General features: G+C 41.5%; 1 protein-coding gene across 1 annotated transcript; it reads left to right on the top strand.

The window, feature by feature from the left end:
* The first annotated feature begins 8,343 nt into the window (after positions 1–8,343).
* Positions 8,344–21,644, top strand: LOC129358511 (nuclear receptor subfamily 1 group D member 1-like). Its single transcript, XM_055027629.1, has 8 exons — positions 8,344–9,083; positions 15,415–15,726; positions 15,839–15,927; positions 16,034–16,178; positions 18,447–19,015; positions 19,118–19,303; positions 19,393–19,603; positions 20,432–21,644. Exons 1-8 carry the CDS (start codon positions 9,065–9,067, stop codon positions 20,626–20,628), a joined length of 1,728 nt encoding a protein of 575 aa, XP_054883604.1. The 5' UTR covers positions 8,344–9,064; the 3' UTR covers positions 20,629–21,644.

Below are 21,644 nucleotides of genomic sequence, written 5' to 3' on the forward strand. Positions count from 1 at the left end.
TGCAGCAAAGGTCAGCCGGCCGGGATTCGAACCTGTGACTGCGCCACTGCAGTACCCGGAAGCAAACATTAAAAGCAGCAACCGATGAGGTTTTAGGTTTGTAAGTAAAGCTAAGGTTGTTCACTACGAAACAGCAAACGACTCCAAGATGTACACCAATTGTGACAACAAAAAGAAGTCAGCTTCAATGTATGTATAAATAAGTCAAAGAGACTTTGGGACTTTGTTCTGTGGAGCAAAAAAAATAAAATAAACAGAACTGGAACTTTTCAGACCAAAGGCTGAGCTGCATTGCTGTAGGTCGCAGAATGAAGCAAACACACTTTGGCTCTGAAGCCGGTAGCGTGCGGACGATAAGATCGGCTAAACTGAAAATCTTTCATGCTGTTTGTGATTAAAGCTCTGTGCGATGGAGAGGTCTTCATTATGGATGCCTTAACTTATATAGTATTTTAAAAGTGATATATTTAAAGTGCTCATCTTAGCACTGTATTCATATTTGCACATCAACAAGTTTGAACTATTTATTGAATATTTGTTGAGTTTTTGATAATTACCATGCACCCTTTTGTTCCAGGCCCTGCACAGCTGCTCCTCTTTAAGAAGGAGAAAAGAACTGACTCTTGGAGCAAATAAAGTCTATTGTTTTGCAAAACTTTGCAAATGTTTGTGTGACATCTAAAGGTAGAAAGAAGCATGAGTGTAAAGATGTGACCTGATATTGCTCAGGTATGATTACTCGTCTGTCTTTCTTGTTTCCTCTCCAAGGTGTTTGAACAAATACTTCCTCAGGAACTCCAGACACCGCACAGAGGTTCCAGGAGAGACTATGTTTCTGCACATGATGTTTTTGGTGTTTTCGTTACGGTGCTGAGGTGCAACGTTAAAATATGAAATCTTTTCATAAAAAGTAAAATGGGTTTATTTATATCTATTAAAATATGTTTCATTTGTATAGATGGGTCACCTGTGAGTTAAGAATGGTTTAGTCCATAAACAGCTGAGACTATTTCAGGCTGCAATTTTGTCATTAGAGAGATTATTTTTGTGTACAGCTGGAAGGCTTGACATGTATTGTCCAACAAGTTATGCCAAATCTGAGCAAACAAAGCCCCGCTAATTCCACCAGTTGCTGGTTTGTATATGTTGCCAAAAAGCCTAATCTGAGCAATCATAGGCACAACCGTTCATGTACTTAATCTTCACCTTTTTATTTTGATCAATGCTGCTTTTTTCCTTTTCGATAATGATTGGAAGACAAATGGCGATGATGGCAGAAGTCGGAAAAACACTTTAAACCGTTTCGATATGGTGAGACTGGAGCTGTTCTCCCTGCAGGATTGTTTGGCACCTCTTCACAAGAGAGCACTTGTCCACAGATGTCAGCAGATCTCTGCTGGCTGCTGCCATGAAGTCTGTTCGAAAACGCATTAGTCCTCGGGTGGGAGCCCAGGAGACGTTTGGTGCATTAACACCGCTCAAGTTCACTCTTTCTGTCCTGTTTATTATGTGACTAACACAGTTTGTAAATGTTGTTTAATATGTCCAACGCCCCTATGTGGGGCCAACATTATTTTCAGAATATCAGAGCTGTTTGTTGGTATGGCTGTCATTAGTTTATTAAAAGCAGCTGTTCTCTGGATTCTGCTTAAATTTCCTCTTTGGCTGCAACACATTTACTTTTAAAGAACTTGAGCAACGAGCTTCACAGTATGTTGAGCAAAATCCAACTACTTAATGCACTTTAAAAACCACCATTTAATACTTGCTTTAAGCTGTCAAAGCCTTACAGATCTCGCTAAAGTGCTTTACAAAAGTATGCGTGTTCCTTGACCTTGTCCACATTTTGTCATATTGATTAAATAGACTAATAGAGTACTTTGGGAGACACACAAAGTACAGATTAGTGGTGTCTGTATACACTAAATTATGAACTTTTTGACCCTTTTTTGCTTAATAGCTCAAGCTCAGTCAGATACAATGGACTGTGTATCCAGTAACAGGTTTTCAAGTTCTGTAACAGATTCTCAAATGGATTTAGATCTTTCAATTTCATCCACATCATTCTGCTGCGGTTCTGGTTGCATCTTTTGGGTCATTGTTGTGTTGTAGCTGAACCTCCAGCCCCAAATTTAAAGTCTTTTGCAGCTTCAAACAAGTTTTCTTATAGCATTTCGCTGAATCCAATAAAAATGAAATTTGGTCTCATCTGACCTGTCTGCTGTGTTCCTTGACTTCATGATGCTGTTTGCTCATCCATATTTCCTATCAAATCTAAGACAGAACAGTTGGTTCTATCACAGATTAAAAGGAACACATTAATTATAGCATTCCCTATGTCAGTATACCAAATAAAACACCCCAAAAAATAAAATAAATAACAATCAAAGTTTGTGGTTGTGATAAAATGTAGAAAAGTTCAAGGGGTCCACATACTTTTGCAAGACACTGCATGCCCAAATAGTTGCTCTGTTGACTAATTATATCTACATGTCATTACAGTAAGCCTTACTTTCTCTCTTACAATGTTATCTGATGTATAAAGCTATAAAACCTCAGATAAAATCCTCCTTTGGCTCTCTAATTTGATTCCAGTAACACATTTACACATTCACATCACATTTACAAGGTCAAAATAGTAAGACAGCAGTTTGAAGACAAAGACACTGCCTGTTTTCCAGAGGAATGGGGAAATGTGAAGAGTCACTTGCTGAAGTAAGCAAGTTGCCACGCAACTCCAAAATCAAGTAAACATGGTGAGTAACCAGGTATTGACTCAACGTGACACAAAGTATATGCATGCAACGCAAAGAGTGTCAAGAGACTGCAGTGCTTAATATAACTCCAATTAGAGAAGCAATGCTAATGGGTTCTGCGGCAAATATAGTCCTTCCTGGACCTCTGCAGACACATGCTCAAACATCCACGCCCACTCTGGGTTTACAGTGGAGACAGCAAAGGTTTGAAAGTCTGAACACCATTTGTACTGAAGCATGTGAAGGCTCAAAAAAAAAAAAAAAAAAGAAAAAAAACACAAAGAAGAGCTGAAGCGACCTCACGTTTCCATGCTCGCACTGCCACCTTGAGGCAAGAAAAAGCATCGCGGTGCAAATCTAAAAGAGGAACTGCGAGATGGTTTATTTCTGCCATCAGCATTCACAAACACTGCACCATTTTATACATAAGTGTCGGGATCTCTTCTAAGCCATCAAGGATTTCATTCTTTTTAACATTCTTAAATAAAAACTGTTTTTCTCTCCCCAAGCAGCATCAAAACACGGGAAGAAACTCACAGTATAGGGTCAAAAAGCACAGACATTGTTCATGTGACCTGATTCCCTTTGAGAAGCAGGCAGTGACAACAGAACTCCTCCTCAGGGTGGGTACTATAGCAGACCACAAGGTGGCGCTGTTTAATTACTTATTTCCTCAACTGAAACCAAAGAAACATGTTAGTTCTGTCAAATATATGTTGATTAAAACAGATCAGGCAGAAAAATACAGACATGGTTAAGAACATTTAAGCATTGAGTTGCTTCAGACAGTCTTTGCTCTAAACACCACCTCTATTCATAAATTAGAATTTTTCATCACACCTTTAATTTTTCTAAGCTACATGTATTTAGTTATGTTGCTCATTTATTTATTTTCCTTTTTATTTTTAGTTTCTGATCATTTTTAGTCACATGTTCTTATTTTCTTCACACACCTCCAACATTAATGTTTTTGTAGACCAGGTCTGCCAGGGTTTTTCTGAAACTCCTGACTTCCCAAACAAAATAACTTCAGCTTCTTTTCCAACAAGACGAAATACATTTGCATTGAACTGTGATTTTATAGCATTTTGACAAATAAATAAACGTTTCAAAGAGTCAGTTAGTTATTTCTATCTCTCTGTTTTTGGGTAAATACGCTTTAATATCATCAGTAGGAATATCCATCTCCAGAAGTAGAAATCCAAACAGTACATGGCCTACGATGGAGCTCTGTGGGACTCCATGTGTAAGCTGTATTGCAGCTGATCAATTTTCCTCCATGTGGACTCAGAACCTCATGCCTTGGAAATCTACAAGCTCGCAAATTTTATGAGCGGTCACACCACATTATGGTTGTGGCTCATAGGCATCAGAGTTTTTACCACTTCACTAAAAAGCAACATCAGTGTTAACGTCTATAGAGGAAACGCTACAACCTGAAGAGAGTGTATTTTCTCTACAATATCTTTGTTTTTATATGCAGATAAAAGAGTGATATAGCACTCTTAAAATAAAGACGTAAAAGTTCAATTTAAAGTTTCAAATGGGCCTTGAAGGGGACAGAGCAGGCCCACCATTCAGAATCATTTGTGAGACAGAAAATTCACACTTCACATAATCATAATCATTTACTTTCTAACAGGTTAGCAACTCTACACATAAACTAAAAACCACAATAAAATGGTTTAGCTGAAAGCACGTACATGTGTTAGAATGGGTCAAAGTTCACACTTTTAAAGCAACTGAGAATCGATGGCAATACTTGACATTTGCTGGACAGACAGAGAAATTGGACTGATTTTCAGCTTGTGGTTTAGAAGAAGAGCTCAATATTTCAGTCTGAAGTGCAAAGCTAGAGATGTGCAAATTTCACAGTCTACAGTGAAATTTCAATAATTTCACTGTCGAAATGATTAAAGTTTCTCTGGCTTCAGTTGTCAACAGTATTGTGAAAGTGAAGCATTGCACCATGAAAGACAATGACTGTAAAAATTCTTCATAAAACAGCCTGTTACGTTCTTAATAATCATAGTAATCGTACTGCTGAAAACAGATCGAGACGCTTATTTGTTTTATTTGACTTGGAGCTGCAGTGGTAAAATCAGGCTTTGTTGCTGTGGATGACAAAAACTAGGCTAAAATACAAACTCAAAACAAGAAAACGGTCGGATGAAATGGGCTGCAGCAGTCAGTAAAATCAGTTTATTTGTGGTCTATTGTGTAACTGATGGGGGGTCTGACACCACCTAAACAGGTGCAAGTTTCATCCCAAACAGCCTTTGCCCCTATATAGCCTCATTCTGCACCAGCTAAAGCCTGAGGCGAGGAGATTGTAATTCAGCTCACCTACCAAGGAGAAGAAGAAAGAGGTGAATAAATACACCCCCTCCAAATCCACCCCCGAGGTCTGGCTATGTGACCTAAATTTGATTCTTTTGTGTGTCTGCCCGCAACAGGAGTTTTTTTTTTTTCCTTTTCTTTTTTGTTGTTTTTTTTTATTATTATTCTTTCTGTGCGGACGCGGTGCTTTTTAGCACATTTGGGTTGTTTTACGACGCTCTTGTTTGCGCCAGCTGCTCCTGACCTACATTCGCCGCGTCCCAGCCGCTCTCCGGTGATCACAATGTGCGGGAGAGAGCAAACGTGACGGAGCGGGGGAGGGGTGCGGGGAGAGAACGGAGAGTCACGCTGAGGTCCGCCCTCCCCGCACGTGTCGGCTTTCTCAAGGCAGAGATCGTCTATCGAAGAGATGCTCACATGCCGCTTCTTGATAAAAAAAAAAACAGATGATCAACTTCCGGTTAGCTTTTGGACTTATTTCTTTAATTTCGCCATCTTCAAGAGGCTTATCACCACATTAAAATATGCTGTGGGTCCTTCTGTCCTTGCTCTTGTGAACAGCAGCTTCATTTGTTCTGCAGCCTCTGCATAAGAAACCAACTCTGGATCCTACTGTTCTGGCGAATTATAGGCCTATCTCTAAACTGCCTTTTATTTCAAAAAAATTCTTGAGATTATTGTCTATAATCAGCTGATGACTTATCTTAATGAACATGATATTGTAGAGGTTTTTCAGTCTGGTTTTAAACCACAGAGTCAGCTCTTTTAAAAAGTTTTTAATGATATCCTATTAGCAACTGATTTCGGTGACTGTGTTGTTTTGGTGCTGTTGGATTTATCAGCTGCTTTTGATTCAACTGATTTTATGTGGCATTTTACATTTCCGGCATCGGTCACATAGCTCTGGATTGGTTTAAATCTTATTTGGCCAAGTGTCTTGATGCCCATAGGTCCCCCTCTGCTCCACTGTCATGTGGTGTCCCACAGGGCTCAGTTCGAGGCCCTCTTCTTTTTTTGTTGTTCCTCCTTCCTCTTGGCTCTATTTTCCCAATTTTTGGGATTGGAAAACCAATCTCAAAAAAATATGGGATTGGTTTTCATTGTTATGCAGATGACACACAGATATATTTACCACTGAAGAATGCAGACTCCACGTCTCTTCCGTCTCTGTTTTTATGTCTGGAAGATTTGAAGGCCTGGGTGGCCCTAAATTTCTTGAAACTTAATGAAGATGAGACAGAGGTCGTGATTTTTGGCAGATCCACTGTAGATTCCCGGACCAATCTTTTTTCTCTGGCCCAGTATGTCAAGCCAGTTATTATAAATTTAGGGGTCAAGATAGATGCTGGTCTTAAGCTGGAAACATTCTGTATATCAGAGCTGTTGTAAAATCCAGCTTTTTCCACTTAAGGCAGCCAGCCAAAGTAAAACCTATTCTTTCCAGACAGCATTTCGAAATGCAGCTGGATTACTGTAATGCACTTTATATAGGAGTCAGTGATTTATATATTTCCCAGCTCCTGTGGCAGCTTTCAAGAAATGATCTGCTTCTTTACGTGTTGTTTTTAAGTTCTTTCTTAAGACACATGTTTTTTCTTTGGCATTTGGAACAATTTGAGATATTTTTATTGTGTCTGTATATTTATATGTATTTTATGTTCGATCTTTTCTATTTTATAATTGCATTGTATTTTATGATCGTGTATAACACTTTGCTCCTGTCGGTGCATAAAGTGCTTCATAAATAAAGTTGGTAAGTTACTTGATTAAAACACTTGAACACACTAATGACTCCTGAACAATTTAATTTTCTCTTAAGTATTTTGTTTCTGCCTTTTTTCTCCTATTTCTGACTTATGGAAACCAAATACAATAGTAATTTCCTCTCTGTTTGGCTGACAAATCCAAATGCAGTAGCAAAGGAAGATTTTATGCTGCTGTCCAAAAATCCAACTTAGCCCATCACCAAAGAGATAGTCTTCATTTCATAATTTAAAAAAAATCTCTAAATAAATTAAAATAAGAATGCCTCATTAATGAAATGCATGTCCTGCATTATGTAGGGTGTGTAACATAAATTCAGACCTCAGAAACTAAAATTATTTAAATACCTGCCTTTTAACGATTATTTTGTTGTATGAAATTATAATTATTGTTATTGTTTGCTTTTTGCTAGCAAAAAAAAAAACTAGCTCAGTCACACACACACCTTGTCCTTACTATGCATTGTTTTTAAGATAACATTTCAGTCCGTCTGCATTGCTTTGTAGTTTCACTCTGCATTTTTTTCCCCTTTTGTTTGTTTTTGTAATATTCTGTGTAGTAATGAGTTTAAATTAAACTGCTGCTCTTCTTACCACAGGCCAAAAACCTGACTTCTGGGTTAATGGATTACTCCAAATTGCCTTTAATTGTGAATGTGTGTGCATGGTTGTTTGTCCTGTTTGTCTTTTTGTCGACCTGTGATGGACTGGGAAGCTGACAATGGCGAACCCCACCTCTCGCCCAACGACCATAAGAGACAAGAACTGTCTATGCAAGAAGATTCACACTGATGTTTATTAAAAGTTTTTGAATTTTCATATTAATTAGCTCCATATCTATTCAGTGGTTTCAATGGCGAGCAGAAGAGGGCTAAATGCATAACTATTTTTTCATATTTCTAACAGTGAAATGAATTGGAAATCATCTATCATTTTCTTTCTAACACAATAATACTGAGCTTCTGTTATGTTTAGTTATGATCTCTTTGCCAGCGCATATCACTAAAAGTAATAGATTTTATTTTTTTTTCTCTTTAGTACAGGGGTCATAACAGGAGCCAGGACCTGCACTGGCCCCTGTTGGCCCCTGACTAGATCTCGATTTACTAGAGGAAGATTTCTTGAGAAATTTACAAAATTACATTTACTCAGTCTTCAATATTATTTGAATTGAAAATACTCCTATTCTTCTGAATTTGATTAAAAATAACGAATTCTCCCAATTTAATTAAGATTTCCTTCAATAAAACAGCCTTCCTAATTCTTAACATTTTGACCAGTTCCAAAAAACCCCCTCCGAGTGAGACATCTTCCCCTGCTATCGCATCTCTGCTCGCTCTCTCGCGCTTATCTCCGAGCCCGGGCCGCTCATTAACATAAAATGTGTGTCAGTAGGGCAGCGCGAGCTCACATGCCATGCGCACATGCTGCAGAGCTTTTAAGCAGCATTCCAATGTCGAACGAGCCCAATGCGCCGTGTCCACGCGGGGCCGTGGGCCAATGAAACACTGGGAAAGAGTAAAATGAGTTGCGGGGTAGGGGAGGTAAACGGGGGATGTTTTCACAGAGCATGACGGTGAGAGAGAGAGAGAGAAAAGAGAGAGAGGATTCTTGATTCCCATCAACAAACAAGCAGGGACTGAAAGAAAGAAAGAGAGAGAGAGGGAGAGGGAGAGAGAGAGAGAGAGAGAGATGACGAGGAAAGCTGGTCACATTTCTCAGGCACCTGAAAACGTGCCGCTTATTTTAGGACGCGTGTTGCTTATTGATGAGAGGGGGAGTGTTTAATCCACTTCCACTCTGTTGGTGTGTTAATGGTGACTGTACATGGCAAGCAGCTGGGATCTCTTGTTATGTAGAGAACACCCCTCACTCACACAGTCACATCCTGCCACCAGTACAGAACAGACGGACCAGCATCTCATCACCAGCCTGGATCTCAGCTGAGCTCGTTCTCATCATATATATAAATATATATATATTTAGCCGAATATTTATTTTTACTGTCTCATCGTCGGCTGGGCTTTTTCTCTACCCACGCGGGTCTGAGCTCCGGGATAGTACACTGTGTACATATGCGCGTGCAGCTCCGGAGTCTCTCTCTCACTCGTGTCCACGGAACTCCTGAGTGACAAGCGGCGGAAAGCGGAGCAGCGGCGAAAGTCCACAGTTATTCCACTCGGAGGCGAGAATCGACGGGAGAACATGGAGAACAGTCCTGGAGGTGAGTGGGATTTAAACGTCTTCTGTTTTGTCAACGTTGCCGTGGATATTCGCAGCTAATATGTGTTTCCTACTGTGTTTAAGTTACCCTTCCATTGAATTTTTATGTCATTTTTTGTTTTAATTGTTTGTTTTTTTAATATATTTTGGCTGTGTGCTTTAGCAACCCAAATATGTTTGCACTTTGCGTTTTGAGTGACATTCGTCCACATTCATTGTTGTTGCAAAGCCGTGGAGACAGCGCGCGGGGCTTTCAGTGACAGTGGGAAGTCCTACTGACATTTTTTTTTTCTTCTTGGACTTCCGATTTCTCTCCACGTAAACAAACTCACGTGAAGCGCGACCCAAAAAGCCCACCCACTCTGACCGAGACCGTTCTCCTTCCACACTATCCCACTTATCCGAGTAGTTTGGCTCGCGTGATATTTACTGTCATATACTAATTAAAGGAGAGCACGTGCTGGATGAGCAGATAGGTGTTTATTTTAAGCGGTGATTCGGCTCCCTGTACTAGCAGGGGCGTAACTAAAGGGGGGCGATGGGAGGTGATGATTCATGATTTCAAAGAAAGCCTTGTGTGCATATACTTAGTTTCTATCATTAGAGAACTTGCATTGTGTGAGACCTGAGTAAGACTTCAGAATGAAAAGATACATGACTGAATGTTTTTTTTTCTTTATGGAATAATACATTTGTAGTTTTTACAAACTTTCATTATATTTATTCAATTGGCCACAATTGATCAATAAAGCATCATTTTATTTATATCTGTTAATATTATCTATTAAATACGTTTTTTTTTAATTTTGATATGCTTTGAGGATCCCAAAAAATAAAGCTGAAAAATAATTTGAAATATTTGATTTATAGAGTAAGTTTTCTTCTATCACATAATTATATTTTTAGGCAAATTTTCACTACTTATGTCAATATCCTTTATTTATTTATATAGTTTTGTTGTCAATGGATTTCTATCTAAATTTATGCTCATATCCATATTTATTTACTAATTTACATCAATATGTTTTCTCATTTTAATACCATATTTTAAAATTGTGAACACTATTGAATTAGGTAAATTTGGGAAAACATGTACTTTATGTGGGGTTAGGGTTAGCGTAGCTTTTGACTCCGAGGTAATTAGCAGCCCCCACCAAATCTTTCTTGGTGCGCCCCTGTTCTGAACTAATTGAACGTCGTGGAGCTGGTACGTGGGGCTTCACATTTTAAATAGGAACATGTATTTTTAGCCGCTTTTATCCCGTTATTCCTCTGCTCCTCTCCCCTCCTTTCACACACACCGAGAGTGTGTGGGAACATTCAGGGCCACTGGGTCAAAACATTTTTTTCACATGCGCAAAAATGTTCCATTTCTGCACGAGCTGAGGAGTAAACAGGCAGAGGTTTGTCCTGAATCACCGCCTGAATATAGTGAGATGATGACGAATGAGCAGATCATGCGTTGCCCATAAGCGGACCGGGCCAGTCGATATCAGCCAGTTTACTGGGATGAACTGGGGATACTGTTACAGCTGTTAAATGCGACATTAGCGTGCATTAGACATCGACTCAGCTGCAGCATCGTCTATCAGCGAGTCTGACAGCCTCTCCTGCGCGCGAGCGGACACGCCGGAGCCTAGAAGCGCAACATACTCCTCTCGCAAATGTCTCTCGTGTTAATCTCCACGCAAATATCACCAAGTTCTTGAACCGTGGCGAAGCTGCGAGCTTTTTACACGCAGCCTCCCCGCGTCGCCTCGAGTTGCCTTCACGTGGAGTCAGCCTCGGCAGACACGTGCCGCACATGGTCCCCCCTCCTCCCTCCACTGCCTCCTCCCTTTTCCTCCAACGCGCGTGCAAGCTGCTCGCGCTCTCAGCTCGCGCACGCGTGGGGGGATTCCGGTGTGTTTGTTGATAGATTGGTCAGTGGGTCAGAGGGGTACCGCAGCCTCCCCAGTCTGTCTGCCGGGTGTTACTGGGCAGCTACCAGTTTGATGGCCGCTCTTGGAGGAAGTAAGAAGAGTTGGGTTTCAGTCTGACACACTGAATGAAAGGACACATTAACCCAGATATAAACCACCATTTATGTTTCACTGCAACACATTCAATGCAAAAATGAAACCGCAAAGTTGGCTACTGAAAAAACAAACAAACAAAAAAAAAAAAACTAGATCTGATAACACAGACGTAGTTGTGTCATATTCTTAGAATATACGAAGGGTGCCAGACATTGGTTTGCTGATCAAATTATTTAGCCTTTCATGATAGTTTCCATAAAGAAAATGCACTTTTAAAAAAAAGTAACACCATTTATTAAGGGATCAAAACTATTTAAATCAGCCTGGCCCCATGTGAAGAAATAATCACCTCCTTAACCTAACAGCTGTTTGTGCCACTGTTGGCAGCTGCTGCTTCTGTCAAGCATTTTGCAGTAATTATTTCCACTTAACCCAAGTACACTTGAGCCGAAGGTCATGAACTGACGGGCTGACGTTCTGCTTCAGGGTTTTCTGACAGAAAGCCGGGTTGGATTTCTTTAGATTCAACCATAATATGTTGCCTTTTCAGGTATTTAGGCCTACTTCCCGCCGTCAGACAGTGGCAGCTCTTTTTTTCCAACGGGTCTGGCAGCATTTAGATATGGGTTGTGAAATTATAATAAATTAACAACTGTGATTACAGGTATTTTATGATTTAGCAGTTATTCAGATTGACTAAATAGTGTTCATTTTCTAAAAAATAATGAAATTATCCTTTACTAAATCAGAAGCTTCGGTGGTTGCAGCCACGCCAGCTGCAGTTGCATTTTCTTGCAGGGCTATAAATGAACATTGTACTATACAGCTAATAAGCAACGGTAAAGCCCTAATGCTACGCCCAGGACTGTGCCGCCCTGGGCAGTGAGCCACTTTACCCATATCACAAAATGCCATTTGTTTTCCAGGTTCAGTTCAGCTCAGGTCAGTGTATTTTATACATTTTTATAAATTATTTTGTCAACTTTTTTACTATTTAACTTGTATTCAGAGATTGACAGGGTTTTCTGAGCTCCGTTGTCAAGCTATATTTATCAATGAATGCTTCAGTGAATGATTCCTGCTCTGTGTACAAGCCGTAGGTGTTTTTATTTCTATTTTTTACAGCTATGCTGGTTGATGATTAGACTGAACAACTACAAAGCATGTGGGTGGCGTGGCTGACTAAGCTCTGAGTTTGGTTGCATTTCTGTAGAAAAGGAATGAGAAGTATGACTGTGAGCTGAAGGTTTTGTTGTTCTGTCTGATCCAAAGGTGACTCTTTGACCTGACAGAACCACAGCTTCCTCACTGGGAACATCTTGACTCCTGAAAAACTTAGATCACGTCTTCATGAAAACATTTTCTTGTGACGAGTTCCTACAATAGCAGAAGAAACACGACACCAGATTTAGTTCCTCACAAATAAATGTGCAGCTCATTCACCTTAAAGCAAGATTAAAAAAAAAAATCCATAGAAGAAGATTTTTGAAATGTTATTTTGATGCTGAGGGGAAAAAAAAAACAGGCTGATGTCCGCTGAGGGCATCAGCGTCACGTGACGCAGGGCCAGCTGTTTCACGTGGAGCGAAGCTTAGCAACCATGCAAAAAGGGCCTGGCCAGAGAAGTTAAAAGGGGGCATCTCCCACCCCAACATGACTTGTGGGCGGATGTTTGTACAGTTTGGCTCTCATGGTATGAAGTTATGAAGGTGGGGCATGAAAGGAAAACTGTTTATGCCGTGTTTCCTAAAAACAGCTCACATGTTGTTACCTGTGTCTGCATCTGGCACCCGTTCAATTCCTGCAGTTTACTCTGTCACCCAGTCACATTGCATTCAAGGAAGCAGTCAGAACGTGGAATGTTTTTACTCTGGGTGGGAGGGAACGGGAATTTAAAATGTGGGAGTGGCGCCTGTGTGCAAACAGGACATGACACTGAGATCAGCCAACATCCATATAACTTCATTATCTCCGCGCACAACAACAACAATGAGGTGTGCAGGCAAACATCTGGGTCTGATGCCAAAGCTGCTGCCACACATGAGGTGGCAAGCCCAAAGCACCTCACGTGGGAACTCCAGAGGCACTTGGAGCTAAACAGAAATGTTGCACGTGATCCCAAAGGGAAAGAAAACACGAGAGGCAAGAAATCCTTTTCTCAGATTATTCAAGGTCCAAACAGGAGATGTGTAGAGAATTACATAGCTGATCGGGGTGTTGCCTCTTCAGATAAGGTACACCAGACATCTTCTGTTTCTTAGTCTGGGCTTCCGTAACCCGTTTAGCAGCACGGTGCAGATTTCTGTTTTGAGCTATGCTTCAAACCTGTCCAACAGGCTGCAAAGCATGAGTCATGGCCACCAGCCAACCTTAAGAAGGACCACTTTGAGGACTAATGTGAAAAGTCTCTTTACATATTCATACACCTGTTTTACTGCTCGGTAATCCAGCAATTAAAACAGAGCGTAAACAGACATATTTGCATGTAGGTTTTTTTTTTCTTATTTAATTTATAATACAGTTTAAAATGAAAAGTAGGTTAAAAGTAAAAGTAGGTCTTCGCTCAGTTCACTTTAGGTCTCGTTCTCGCTCATAACTGGATGTATAAAAATTGATGGTTAGGCTTTTGCAGTGATGCATTAATCAAAACCAAACAGATTTTGTGTTCATTATTTGGCACAATTAAATAATATTTGTAATAAAATGTGTACTGCAAGTTTTCAAGGATAAAGTGAGCACCTTTTCAAGCACATTAATTAAAAAAAAAAGTTTGTATTTGCTACATTAACTGTTTGTGGTTATATAAAAATCTTAACCGCAAAGCATCATATTATTTAATCTGTCCAGCTGGTTTGTAAGGAAATTACTAAAAGCGTGACAAAGTTTATTTTACTTGCATCAAAAATCAACCCTTGGTTACACAGGACAAGTGTTTGTTTTTTTTAAACCTATCTTTCTAATCCAGCTGTAATAATAAAAGAGCACAAACCAAAATAGGAACAAATGTCTCTATATTTTTAATTTGCCATTCGTTTTATTAATTCCCAGATCAATGTTTATGCTTCCAGGTTGACATAAGAGCACAAAAACAGCCGTGATGCCTCCGCACATTTTGTCATTAAACAGCAGTTACGGTGCTGTTTTATGAGCGTATAAGGTGGCCGTGTCCTCGCTTGCTTTCCTCCCTCGCTCTCTGAAATCACAGCATTATAAGCCTCCTCTATTCCAAACGTGATCTGCCCCGGCGCTTGTCATGCTGCTGCTGCTGCTGCTGCTGTTGTCTACACGGGACTGCGCAAAGAGCCTTGTGAGCCAGGCGGGAACTGTGTCAAGAGTCCATGTGAGCTCCTGGTCAGGTGGCTGGCAGATAGATGGGTTTGCATGCCCAGAGCTAAAGCGAGGGAGGGAGGGAAGAAGAGAGAGGGAGGGAGGAGGACAGAGAGGATGGGAGGGTGCAGGAGAGAGAAAAAAAAAAGAAAGAGAAAAAAACCAGAGGGAGTGCAGAAAAGACTCGTCTCTGAAAGCAAGCTGGCAGGGAGCGGGCTGCACGTGAGGGGCCGTCTTTCATCCTGCGGGGGAAGAACGCTGTCTGCCAAACAAAGCAGGCGTGAGGGCGGGGCGGAAGGGGGTGGAGGGCCAGGGTGTGGGGGGGGTAATAGGGCATTTCCGATCTGATGTGACATTGATAAACAAAGGCTCCGTTCATGAGCATCTGAGGCTGCAGTCACTAACATGTTGTGACTTTCTGTCATTGTGTGATATGACACTATATTTACTCCTCAAGCCTCTCTTTTTCAATGCGATGCGACATCCTGAAGGCTACTTTATCAACAGTAACAAAAGACCACGAAGCTCTTTAGCCAAGAGAGACGCGCTGTTGGGTGTGTGTGTCAGCTGTCAGATAAAGATTTCTTGGCATCATCATATTTCATTTCGTGAGATGGCTCTTTAAAGATCATTGTTTGAAAGGTTCTTCTAGTTCACAAGACACTGATCGTTTTTCCTGCTTTAACGGTCTTGTCATTCTGGTTTGACACCTTGACGCAATCATCCAGATCAGACTAGTTGTTACTGTAGAGAGACAGTTTTTAAAAAAAATTATTATTCTGAAATATTAATTGGATCAAATTTCAAGCTGTCCCTACATGGCCACAGTGTTGTTTGCTCTCCCTGAATGTCTGCCAAGAGAGCTCTACTTGTCAAAGGAGAGCAACTTCTCGCACTCTCACCTACATGTTGCATGTGAGCCGTGACCCAGATAAACACTGAGGGGGTCAAACTAAGTTTCCAACGCTCTGTGCTCCCCTACTCCAGGTGGTGTCATCCTGTACGCCGGCTCATCCGGCAGCGCCAGCCCGAGTCCTGGAAGCCCATCCAGCGGATACCAGACCCAGTCGCCGTCCTCCCACTCTCAGCCCTCGTCCCCGGAGGGGGTCTCCTTCCAGGAGATCGGCGTGCTGAAGCAGAGAGGCGACCATGGCGGAGGAGCTGTTTCCCCTAAAATGGTCTTTCAGTTCCCGGAAGTGAGCAATGCTCCTGTTGCTCACATTACCACAGCGTCGTCAGCAACCTACAGCCATGCCTCAGCTGCCAAAAGGTCCTGCAGTTTCACCGGGACGTTTACCAGTAAGTTCTCATGTTTCCACTCCTCCGGTTCTCGTTGCTCGCCTCGTCACTGTCTGTAGTTTATTATTGCTCGTCTTTCCTCTGTTTGATGTTGAGTTTGTTGTATTTGCAGAGACTGGAGGGATGGTGCTGTTATGTAAGGTGTGTGGGGACATCGCGTCCGGCTTCCACTACGGTGTCCACGCCTGTGAGGGCTGCAAGGTAGGTCGAGAAACAAGACCTCCCACTCCCCTTTTGAGCTTCAAGGACACAAAAGATGTCATTAAAAGCATTTATTCTCACTCTTTTTTTTGTATTCTGTCTCCAGGGGTTCTTCAGACGCAGCATTCAGCAGAACATCCACTACAAGATGTGCGTGAAGAACGAGAACTGTCTCATCATGCGCATGAACCGTAACCGGTGCCAGCACTGTCGTTTCAAGAAGTGCCTCTCTGTGGGCATGTCCCGAGATGGTGAGGGACTTGATCTGTTTTTAAATTGTATCCCACTACCATAAACCTTTATGTATATTTATTGGCATTTCATGAGCTCATGTGTAGAAATGGGGGGAAAAAAAAGCCAATTCAAAAAGTTCAGCTTTGGTTTCATCTGACCAGAGCATCTTCTGGGAAGCTTTCGGCGGGATTATTGCAGCTTCTCCAAAGTCACCATAACTCATTCTTTGATGAATGCTTTCCATATCCAGATTTTAGGAAGATTTCTTGTATTTTAAAATGATGAACTGAACAAAGCTCAGTGAGAAGCTTAAAACTTAATACCCTAACTTTGCTTTAAATATTTTCTTAAATCTACAACTGATCTGTGTGGTGTGTTCCTCGTTCTTCAGCCTACAACCTAAATGAACTAACTAACTGCTAATGGGCTGACAGAGTAATGGGGGGATGAATACATCACGATGCGCACCTTGCAGGCTTTTGTTTGCAAATGATTTTTAATATCACAGATTTTTAATATCCTTTCACATCACAAAAAATGTGCTGCACTTTCTAATAGCCTATCACATAAAAGGCCAATATAGTTGATTGAAGTTTGGGCTTGTAATATGAGAAAATCTTATGAGGTGCTAATACTTTTGCAAGTACACACGTGGAAACTATAAAGTTCGATAACATAGTTAGCGCTGCGTTGTTGGTCTTCCATGTTTTAATGAAAACACGAGCCAGATTCTGTCTTCCCTTTTTTCTTCCGTTGTCCTCCTTTCGTCCTCTCCCTCCCCTCCTCACTCCTCTCTGATTTATGGCAAGAGGAGCTTTAGTGTCCCTGTCGTCTTCAGTTTTGCTCAAACAGCAAAAAAGAGAGTTTACTTTTTAAAACTGGGGCACAAAGCAGCTGATTACCGCCCTCGTGGTCAGCATGATTTACAGTCTTTGCAGGCAATCATCTGCGACATATTGTTATCCTGTCTTGTTAATCATTAAACCGTCCATAGCTTACCTATAGAATAATGTGTAACTTCTTTGAAATTGCCCTTCTGCATTTTTCCCACTGCAACACTTCAGCCCTTTGGGGAATAGCTGAACTAGGTGATAATAAATCATGTTTTTTTTCTGGAGCAAATATTTTTAGTTGACCCAAAAACCAGCCAAAGCAAGAAAATCTGCTAATTTATCAAACTGCAACCTGACCAAGCTCTATGTATCCATATCTTTATTTTAAATATGCTCACTTTGAAGAGAAAAAGCTGCTTTTATTCACCTTTTTAGCCAGCGTTAGCCCACCTCTGACCTTTTGTCCTTTCAGCCCATCACACCTGCCCCCTTGTCTTCAACGTTTCCAAGCCTCATTCACTTTGTCACCTCACTAATGACACCAGGTTCAATGTTTTTGACCCAGTGACCTATTTCCACAGAGAAGCTCATCTGAAAGGCGAAAACAGGGAGAAAACATGCGGAGGGGGAGAGGGTGGAGACTATAAATAGGACAGCCAGTGAAGGTGCACCACTGAAAGAGGGGGAAGGGAGCCTGCAAAAGGCAAAGAGGAGAATGAGACGGGCAGACGTGAAGGTTTCTCAATCTGGTGTAACAGCTGTGATGGAGTGAAGGACCGCCGATCAGTCACATGCACAGTGTTCGAGTTTCATTCCAGCTGGAAGCTTAAATTAATTCATTCGACGCTAAGCAGCATTATGTGGACATTTCCCACCTTGTATCAGTTGTGTGTGAATATTTCTGAGACCTCTTTCGCCCTAAAATAATTTAGATGTTCACTTCTCTCTTGTATCAATTTATTACAGCATCAGATATCTAAATATGTAAAGACTTGCTGATTTCTGAAACATCGACTTCTTTATATGTTATGTGTTCCTAAATAAAATCTGTCTTTTTGATCGTGATGATTACATGGCTGGAAAAGGCTTAATGAAAATATAAGTGGTGAAAACCAGGAGAAGTTCAAGAGGAAGATTTGTTGTTACATTAACGGATTGGTGCTATGAGAGCGAGCATCATGTATGTTTAATTGGCACAATTAATCATGAATATGTCAATTACGATTTAATAAATATCAATTGAAAACATCCAGTGTTTGAATACCATTTTTTTTGTTTTGTCAATACCATTCGCTGAACATCCCCATCTCTAAAATGATAGTGTAACATATAATTATACTTTTTTACCAGAGGGTAAATTCATTAGTTGTAGAGGCTACCGCTGTAATATTATGGTCTGCGTCGGTTTTCGCTAACAGAAGACGCTTTGTCTTGTTTTCTTTTTCTCCTCAGCGGTGCGTTTTGGGCGTATTCCCAAGCGGGAGAAGCAGAGACTAATGGATGAGATGCAGAGCTACATGAACAGTCTCAACGGACCGGCTTCCGTGGAGATGGAGGTGCCGCCTCCCTCCGACGGCCCCTGCAGTCCGCTCAACCAGACCAACACCGGATCCTGTCCTCTACCGCAGTCTTACCCCAGCGAAGAGAAGCCGCTCAAAATGGCAGCAGGCGGCAGCAGCCTGGGAACTCCGTCTTTCCAGAGCAGAACAGTGCAGGAAACCGGCCCGTCCGCCCAGAACCAGAACCCAGCGCTGTACAGGGTTCAGGTGGAGCAGCAAAACGTCTCAACTAGCTATCACCTGGCTGCAAACTTCCCAGCTCCTCCCTGCAGTAATGCAAGCCCCACAAGCACAAATGTCAGCAACGCCAACTACTCCTTCTCCTCCAATCAGAACCAGTGTCCAGTTAGTGGCAGCTTATCGTCTCAGACCTTCACAGCCAGTCATGGTGTCATGCCAGACAGAGATAACCAGAACTCAACATCCTGCCCCTGGAAGCTGAACGGAGGCGCCAAAGTGCTTGTGAGTCTCTTTCTTTTTTTTTGTGCCATTTAAATCAATGAAAATCAGTTCAGGGCATATTATCGAATATTATCATTCCTAATACTCGTCTATTTTCTGCAGGCGTGCCCTCTCAATTCGTGTCCCGTGGCTCCGGCCAGTCGCTCCAGCCAGGAGGTGTGGGAGTCGTTCTCCCAGTGCTTCACCCCGGCTGTTAAAGAAGTGGTGGAGTTTGCAAAGAGCATCCCAGGCTTCCAAATGCTCAGCCAGCACGACCAGGTCATGCTGCTCAAATCTGGCACTTTCCAGGTGCGTCCGTCTGCGTAACGCCCCGAGTCCGTCTTCCATTCCCTTTCACTGTGCATTCTGGTACTGACCGGTTCGTCTTCTGCCCACAGGTTCTTATGGTGAGGTTCTGCTCCTTGTTTGAACCCAAAGAGAGGACGGTAACCTTCTTTAACGGACAAACATACTCGCTGGCATCGCTGAGGGCTCTGGGCATGGGCTCCCTGCTGGATGCCATGTTTGACTTCAGCGAGAAGCTGGGATCTCTGGGACTGGAACAAGACGAGATGGCTCTTTTTATGGCTGTTGTTCTGGTGTCTGCTGGTACGTTGGAGAAGCTTGCATGACCAACGATGTCTCGCTTTGTAAATTCTGAAAAGGGATGTCTCAGTCAGGTTTTTCTTAAGTTGTATGATGCCAGTCCTTTGTTGATGCCCAACACATCCTTACAGTCAGTGTAGAGAAAAAGCTCAACATGCGAGTTGCTTCACAGTGCCCAGCACTGCACTGAGCTCTAAATTGTGAGTTTTAATAATCATCAGTAAGTATATTAAACATAAAATATGAGTTAGGGTATTGAAATAATTTCCTCAAATAGGTTAAAATTTCAATATCAAGATCTTCAATGAACCAACACTTTGTTCTTGGTGACATTTTTGTGCAGAGCAGTTGGCTTAGGTGCGAGTCTAATACTAGCATGTAAACTCATTAATTTGATATGACTTTGATCATTTAGCTTCTAACATATTTTGTTGCTGATCGTGTGCACAAAACATACAGAAAAGTTGTTCTTGTGTTTTGGAAACTTACTGATCTGATTTGAGTGTTTTAACAAGCGACGTTTCAGCTGCTTTCTACTCTCCTTTCTCTGAAAGTTTATAGTCATAAATCATTGCCAAAGCCGGAAAACACACAGATTTTTTGTTATTTATAAACATTTTTGCAAACTATTCAGAAAAAGATTTTTTTTCCAAGGAGACATAAAGTTCGGGTTTGATGGAACCGACATAAACTCCTGCAGACAGTTTATAAGGAATTGAGCTTGGTGATCAGCACCTCTGCAGTTACTGGAGACCTGATCAGGACATCCCTCATTAAAACCCATTTCCACAGACTTAATGTTTCTTTCTTCCCCCCTTTTTTTTTTTCCAGACCGCTCCGGTATTGTAGAGGTGGGAGCAGTGGAGCAGCTGCAGGAGAACCTCATAAAGGCTCTGCGTTCGCTCATCACCAGTCGCCGGCCGGATGACGGCACACTCTTCCCGAAGTTGCTGCTGCGCCTGCCTGACCTCCGCACACTGAACAATCAGCACTCGGAAAAGCTATTAGCTTTCCGCATAGATCCATAAGTTAACATTTCATGGCAGAGTCACGAGGTATCCGCTTCCGGGGTCCTCTTTGCTCTCCGTGTGAGCCTGGGCTGCTCGATGGAGCACCGTGGCCTCTGCATGCCAGACAGCTGTTTCAGGAGCCGCGCCACGTTTATCTCTGAGGGCGAGGAGTGGAAGGAGTGGAAAACCACCGGAGAACATCAGCACAACGGGTGAAGGCTCCTCAACTTTAGAGCTTCCAGCTGGACTGTCAAGAAGAAACGGACTGTATTCTTCCATGAGTTTCTTCGAGTCAGTGTCAACCCGTCACCTTTCCCCTCCCTCGGCTTCTGGTTTTTATCAGAAGCAAACTTTTTCTACCGAAGACCAAAAGGAAAGGAAAAAAAAGGACAGAGCTTGTTGTTGCTCATCTATGTTCTCCTGTCCCAGCTCATAAAGCTAACAAGAAGAAAGCACAAACTTTTGAGATAAAAACAACAACAGAAAAAAACATTTGCCAATACAAACTTCGTATTATGCTCTTCCCATGTATATATAAAAAAATTCACCTGAATACAAAGTTTGTCCTAGCAAAGGCCATTTCTAACAACGTTTGTGCTTGCCCGGTCGAAATTAAATAAGCTATTTTCACAGCATCTCATGTGGGAAATCTTTACTGAAATCATCCATTTGTGATTGAGATATGTTTGATATTTTTAAGGAATGAGTTGTATTTATACACGCTATAATTATTGGTCATTTTAGACCACATTTGAATGGATATATGTATATGTCAAGGTGTTCTGTTGTACATTTTTGTACAGAACTTGTTGTAGTTGCTTCCTTGCTAGATGCAGACAGACGTATATGTTAAATTGAACTATTGAAAGCTGCCAGATTGCTTTATAGAGGATTCCCATCATGTGCTTCGAGGGTATAGTTTTTATTTGGAGAGATGCACCTGAAATAAATGTGTCGTCACTGATGTATATTTTGTAAATGTCTATAATCGCAGCATAGAGAACCACTATTAAAAAAAATAATATTATATATCA

Source organism: Poeciliopsis prolifica, unplaced genomic scaffold (genome assembly GCF_027474105.1).
Source record: "Poeciliopsis prolifica strain line A6 unplaced genomic scaffold, Auburn_PproV2 SCAFFOLD003, whole genome shotgun sequence".
NCBI lineage: Eukaryota > Metazoa > Chordata > Actinopteri > Cyprinodontiformes > Poeciliidae > Poeciliopsis > Poeciliopsis prolifica.